This window comes from Homalodisca vitripennis, chromosome 2 (genome assembly GCF_021130785.1).
Source record: "Homalodisca vitripennis isolate AUS2020 chromosome 2, UT_GWSS_2.1, whole genome shotgun sequence".
Classification (NCBI taxonomy): Eukaryota; Metazoa; Arthropoda; class Insecta; order Hemiptera; family Cicadellidae; genus Homalodisca; species Homalodisca vitripennis.
In genome coordinates, this window is record NC_060208.1 from 6522031 (window position 1) to 6529503 (window position 7473).

Genomic DNA, 7473 nt, shown 5'->3' on the forward strand with positions numbered 1-7473 from the left:
TTCTATAGTAAACTTGTTTGCAATATTTACAAGTATATTTGAAATTTTGAAATTTCCCGAAGAGCTATAAGAACCGTAATACACCTAATATGTGTGCTTTACTGTTACCGCAGTTCATTCAACAAATCAATCATTTCCTCAAATAACAGTCAGTACTTCAAATTTGGACCTGTTTGTCCAGATATTTTTTCAGTGAAACCTGTAATGGGAAACTAAAAGTAAAGTACCTAGTCATTATTTTGTGGGGGAAGATATTCTTAGGCTCAAGGACAAGAAGAATACTGGGAGGTTTGGAGTGTGAAGAATATTGTACATCTTAAACTTTCAATAGGGAAACATCACAATATCCTCCTTCCATGCCACTATCTGCCCATTTTCTTACAGGTTTGCCAACTGACCGTGCTGGTTGAAACAAACCGAGGACTTTAGCATTTCTTTTATCAGTAATAAATGTTTTTCTGTCAATGTCTTTATGTGGACGCTTTATTTTTCTAGTCACTTTTCTAATCAATTTTTTAAATTGGAGATCTTTACAGCTGGAGTCAGTTGGAATCAGTATCTTGTAGAGACAGTGTATTTGGAACATTTCCAACAATATAGGAAAATTGGGAGGAAAAAGTTTTATGGAACGGGTGAACTGAATAGCAAAACTCCCTTGGCTTTGGTAATTATAGTGTTCCTAAGCAAATTCATACAGTTACTTCAACAGAATGGGTTATATTCTATACCTATAGGCACGTATAAAAATTAATGAAACTAATTAAGTGGTAGCAAAAATAGGCTCTATCAAACTCTACTAGTAAGTCTGTCATGACTTGTACCGATTGCTAGAGATGTGCGGAAATTTCTGTCACCATTTCTGGCTCGACTAAGAAATTACAGCAGTTTGAATGTGTTAAAGCTGCAGGGCAATGTTATTGTTTAATGCTCATAAGTACTGAATAAATTCGTTTTTGAAAAAAATATTTAAATTCAATTTTAAATGCAAACATAAACTGAAATACCATACAAAACTGATTATAGTTTTTGTTTTAAAATTAAAATTCATAAGTTTCATATACAAATAAGTAGTCTGCTCTGATCATCCTATGTGTTCTAGGGTTACGATGGCGAACCTCCAAGTCTCGGGTATTCAAGTGCTCCAAGTGTTCAAAACTCTACTGGAACAATGTTTCACTGAGACGCCACCAAAAGTACGAGTGTGGTGTGGAACCGAAGTTCCGTTGCCAAATATGTGGTCGGAAATTCCGGCACAACTTTATCCTCAAATCCCATCTTCTAGTTCATAAAAAAATCTAGTCAAAGTGTTTGTCATCCTTTATTGTTATCTTTGTTGTGTTTTTTTATCTTATAATTACTATCTTTGTTTCTCGAAGAAAGTAAATTTTGTTAAGTACAATATGGATGTTAATTCTATTGCTGTTTTGATAATAACTTAAATAAATATATAATTGTTGAATTCTTAATTATTTTTTTTTTCTTTCATATTTCAAGTATAACAGGATCATATGGTACAAGGTAAGTTTTCTTCTGAAACGTAAAATTAATATTATAGAATTACTTAAGAATACATACATTTTACGAAAATATTTAGATTTTTATATCACTAATGCAGGTTAAAAGTAGTGTCCATCTCTTTTTCAACCCATTCAGATCATATTGAAATATTAAATTCAGTTATTCTCACACTATGAAGTTGCTTGTTTTAAGAATCTAATGACGATATTTTTCAGTTTAAAGTGATTTTATAAATACTTTTATAATGGCATTTGACAAGATATGACTTACCAAAGGCATACAGGTGGTTCAGTTATAGGTGCACCTACCATGGTGTATCTACTATTAGTTTTTCTTCTGAAATGTACAGAACAAAAAGCAATAGATGTTTTCAAGTGCATGGTCCCGAATGAACGATCTTTTAGTTCTGTCTACTAACTCTATTGCTCGACTAAACTTTCCAAACTTCGTGAGGCTTAAATTGAAATGGACTTGCCTTACCGACCTTCCGAGACCCTGGATCCTTACATGCTCTCTGACCATGATCGTTTATAGTTGCAGTGACTGTTCCTACGACAGAAGGGGTTCCTCAGGGGTTCCAGTGTCCTAGGTGCTCCAAGAGCTACTCCACCCGAGGCACTCTGACCCGCCACATGAGTTACGAGTGCGGTGTGGAACCCAAGTTTCAGTGCCCGCTCTGCCGCCGGAGATTCTCACACAAATTCAACCTTCACGCTCACATGATCTGTCACCAGAACAGTTTTCTGGAGGGTGGAATGTCCCTCATCTCCAGATAATATAGTCTACAGACAGGTTTTGGGAATCCAGGAAAGGGTACCATTCTGATGGAAGTGAAAAGGAGAGTCGAAATTCTTCTTGAAGCCTTTATCAATCCATTTGCCTGGGAACATTTGACTCTTAATATAGTATTTGCTCAAGTATTATTAAAATAAGACAAGAGTGTATGTGCATTATTTTTAATTTAAAACCTTATTCTTGGTGAGCTTAAAAGAGCAAAATCAATGTTAAAACATAAAACAACTCTTTAGAATTAGTTTTTCATACTATGTTGATTCAGTTTTTAAATTTTTTTTAACTACTACTTATAGTAAACTTATTTGTAAAACTGTAAAATATTACAATGCATCTATATTTATTCTTAAAGTCTAGTTTTGTAAATGGTTAAGATTTTTTATAAAAATAAATACTTTTATAATTAAAATATTTAGTGCATTTAATTCATTTATCTTTTTTATTTCCCATTTTTGTGGCTTATTATAAAAACAACAAAAAGTGCTTTTGCTTCTTTTTCACAGAACTAAAAAGTTCTTTAATAACAAAACTCCTTAGTAGGAGTAAATTGACATCTACCTTATTGTGACTTCTCCTCTTAAGTAACCAGTCCATCTATAATTCTCTACAAAAGAAACAGGATCATCTATTATGTCTCCCTTATAGAAGTAACCGGTTTCATCATTACACTCACAGAGTATCATGTTTACTACATGTCACTGTTTTCACAAGTAATAAATGAAACTCGTCAGTTCTGTCTTTACAGAAGTACAGTGATCAGTGTGCCTCCATCACAGTAATTGATTGTGATTTTTTCACACAGATATTAAACAGTTTTTTCAATAAGATTCTTCTAACTTCACAGGGCTAACCAGTTATTGATAGGAACTCATTCATGTGGTTAATTGATTTTTTAAATACTATGTAATCATCACAAACTGTCTTGACTAGATTTTCAATGTTAATGTTAAAATTCACTTTCACTTATCAACTTAATCTTAATAATACATTTAGAAATTAATAAATCTTAATTTTTAAACACTAAACATGCGTGTATATTTAAAAAATTCTTTATGTGGGAATATAATAAGTTAAGTTTTATTTTGTGTAAAATTTCTCTTCTTACACCAGGGTTGTGAATTCTGCTCCAGGGCTAAACTCAAATTTAAACTGACACAATAGAATGTTTTTCATGTTGTCAAATAACACCATGTACAACATCTTAATTACCCATGTAATTATCTTATGGTAGATGACATGTCTCTATTTTTTTTAATACCTAACCTAAATTAAAACGTAAATAAATTAATATAAATTGTAAAGATAATACATATAGAATAACATTTTAACATAAAATATTGAACATTAAGCATTAATATAAATAAAATATAACTTGTATAAATTACATATAGTAATAATATTGGAACATAAAAATATTAAACACTAAGCATTTAATATAAATATAGACAGGAAACGGAAAAAATCTCCAACACAACATAAACAATGATACACAATTTAAATAATTATTAAAAACATATTATTGCTTTTCGGTCAAGAATTCATTTGAATTAGGGACACATTGCCAATTATTGAAGTTCTTTACTGTTTATGAATTGAAAGAAATTTAGAATATATATTAATAATTAATATAGCTGAACAATCTTACTTTTGGTAACGTTTTCTTTTGAATTATGTTTGAAGGGAAGTTTTAGGGCGATCTCTTTTCTTTTTGATTTTAGAAGCTTCTGCGATATCTATCTCTAGAAGGCCTGCATAGCCATTCTCTTTAAATAAATAAGAAATGTATTATGAATTATTATAAGAAAATTTTAGTAATGTTCTTATATGCGTACTAAACGAATTCTTAAATCATTTCATAATACATAAATAAATAGTAGTTAAATATTCTTTTATAACCTTTTGACTTCATAAAATAATAAAGTAAAATTGAAGTTCAAATAAAATTGTATCAACCAATGATATCATCTTATCTCTATACTATGATTAATATTGTATGAATGCTTTTAGGGAAGATAAATACACCTCATTTTCTATTTTTATGGTTCATGTTGTGAAAGGAAAGCTTGCAATTGATGTCATTAAGATTTAGACGTATTAAATTGTAGTTACATGTTATTTTTGGTCTTTAATTCACGTGTGCGATAAAAAACATTGTAAAGCGAGTTCTATCGTTCTAATGTCTAGCAAGTCTTGATGAAACCTCTAAAGTAATGATGTTAACTTAAAGTAGGATAATAAGTTAGTAATAGGTCTAAGAAAACTTCTAATAAAACAAGACTCTCTCCTTAGTCCTCAAATTTGAGTTTTGTAGTACTTTATTTAAGGGGATAATACAGAATATACAAATTTCTATATGGTACTAAATCATCTCCCTTTACATAACAGAAATAGTATTTTGGTGCTTTCACATTACCAGTGTTATAGAAAGTTTTGATACCCTATGGAAGGACGTTAATTGAAAATTAGCATCTTAAGAAATAATTTTTTAGAGATGCAGTTTCTCATTAGTCACATAGTAAAATTTTAAACAAAGTAACTTTTACTTTTTGTTGTTCTATCTGCACTTTCTGTGAATTTTCACAATTAGAAATTTTAAATTTCCCGTTCACTCTTTAGTGTCTTCAGAGAATTAAAATCTTAGGATAAACATTTCTTAGTTTTCACAAGTGCTTATTTTCTGACATTTATCTTATTTTTATAAGCAAAAAATATGAATTATTAGTAACCACAATTTTTTTGGGATAAGTAGTTAAAACATGAATTATTTTCAGAAGAGTATGTATTTGTACTGAATGTCTGCAGTGTTTATTTACAGGGTCTACCCACAGCTTCGATCTGTTACTCTACTATGTACGCTTTCATAACAATTTAATAAGGTATATTATTCATAGCTCCATTGCCACCTAAATTCTTGTTATACTTAGACAAATATAATTTACATGTTTACGATTTAAAACGGTCTCAATGAACAATGTATTATAGTCCAGCATGACTAGTCTGCTACTAAAAATCATTACTATAGTAACAAACTTAACACAGTCCTGCCTCGCAAACACTAACACGCTGTAGTTTGGACAGAGAAGATCTAATTGCTGGCCAACATAACCTCACAAATTTGTGGTGGGCAGTTAAACCTTGAAATAGAACGTATTATTTCATATTTGAACTCTATTAAATTTTGTTTTTGTTAAATTTTTATCATGAAAGTGATGTTGAATATACAAGAGAATAATGTTTCAAAATAATTGAAATAAACTTATATCTACAAAGAACTTTTTAGTTTTGTATTGGAATGGTAAAATCATAAAACTCTATAAGGAATATTATACATTTAGTGCAATCTGCATTAAGCAATTCAAAATTTCTGATTTAATCAGAACTAATAATTTGTTTAATGATATTGCAGTATTTGTGCGAGTAGATTAGAAAACAGTTAAACATTTATATCCAGTATTGCACTGATTGTTTCCCTTAATGTGTTTTAAAACATTTTCAAACAAATGTTTAGTTTATGGAAACTAGTAGAAAAATAGGAAACGTTTAAGAGGTTCAGAACTGCTCTGTGATCACTGGTTGCTCTATGATGGCTCTTTGTGCAGGTATGCGAGGTGAGAGTGGTCCGTTTGTCTGCGAGCGTTGCCACCGCGCCTACCAAGTGCGCCCGTCACTCCTGCGCCACCAGCGGTACGAATGTGACACACAGCGTTCACACCAATGTACCGTTTGCCCCAAGCGGTTCGCTCACCACTTCCTGCTCGTCAGGCACATGTCCAACGTCCACAAGGTGATGGGGATCCCACCGGCTCCCAAGTGGCGGGTCTACAATCCCGAGGGTCTGCCCAAGTTTACCAGGGGAAACCTCCCGTCAAGATTAGCCCACAGATCCAATCCCCACTGAGATTTCAAAATGTGCACTCTTGTAAAATAATTATCTTTTGTATTGTATTAACACTGATTTAAATCTCCTTAACATCTAATGTAGCTGATCTTTGTAACATTTTTTATTTTTATAATAATTAAAACTCTAAACAAAAATCAACTTGTGAGTCATTCCACCAATTGTGTCTATAGTATTGCAAAATATAAATTTAAACACTAAAATTTTATAAAACATTTTATAGGAAATGAAATCATATTGGGGCCCTTTGTTTAATGTTTGTTATTGACGATGGAAAGTTTGAAAGGATAATAGGTTTTCAGACATTTGCCATCGTTAAAATGTATATCACCAAGTTTCGAGGATTGAAATCTACTCTCTTCTTCAGGAGGAGTAGAGCTGAAGGAGGGGATGGATTTCAGTCCTCAAAACATAGTGTTATAATTTTTTGTAACATATAGCGATGGCAAACGGCCGAAATCCTATTATTGAAACTATAATTTTTTCTTTGAAGTTCATCATTAAGATACTCAATACATTGTGAAGAAGTTATTCAAAACAGTTAATCAAAACCCTGACATTAAATCAAAGATTTTAAATTATTACAAAAATGCTACATCTGTTCAAACTATTGTCTTTAAGATTTCAAATAACTGGGAAAAGAAGACAAATATTTTTCATAAATAAAATAGTTCACATTTAATATAAAGTAGCTAGTCTGAATTAAATAGTCAAATTACATACAACACATTTTTTTAAGAACAAAATTAGAGTTATAAATTTTAAGTTAAAATGTACAAAGGGCATTTGTCCCGCAAAGTTTGCTCAAGGAAATGTTGTGTCCCAGATACAGAGAGATTTCCCTGCCCTCAGTGCGGTCGACTGTACAGATACAAGAACAACTTGCAGCGTCACCTCAGGTTGGAGTGTGGAGTCACTCCAAGATATTGCTGCAAGTTCTGCAACCGCAAGTTCAAGCACAGTCATCACCTTCGAGACCACTATATCATTCATGGCAACAGCGAGAATATATCTGCACACTTGTAGTACATACAACACTCTTACTTTCTTAAAAAACTGTCTTGTTTTACTTTTTTGATTGTATTATTTGTTTATGAAACAAACATGTCAATAAAAATGTGTATAACAATATTTTACAACTTGCGAGGTAAGTAAACAAAATAATAAAAAGTAATCACAACAATTTGTATAAATGTTTTTCATTGAAATCTGTCCATTTACTGGTTACAATAAAATTTAAAAAAAGTGTTAACATCTAAACTTTA

At 31.3% G+C, this 7473-nt stretch overlaps 1 protein-coding gene across 1 annotated transcript in view; it reads left to right on the plus strand.

Annotated features, from left to right (window-relative positions):
• The window catches only part of LOC124356157 (longitudinals lacking protein, isoforms F/I/K/T-like), a 288925-nt gene extending 282576 nt beyond the window's left edge, over window positions 1-6349 (plus strand). The window contains exon 4 of the mRNA XM_046807313.1: window positions 5910-6349. Within this exon, the coding sequence (XP_046663269.1) occupies window positions 5910-6208 (299 nt within the window). The 3' untranslated portion in view covers window positions 6209-6349. The remainder of the gene's footprint in view (window positions 1-5909) is intronic.
• The last annotated feature ends 1124 nt before the right edge of the window (window positions 6350-7473 follow it).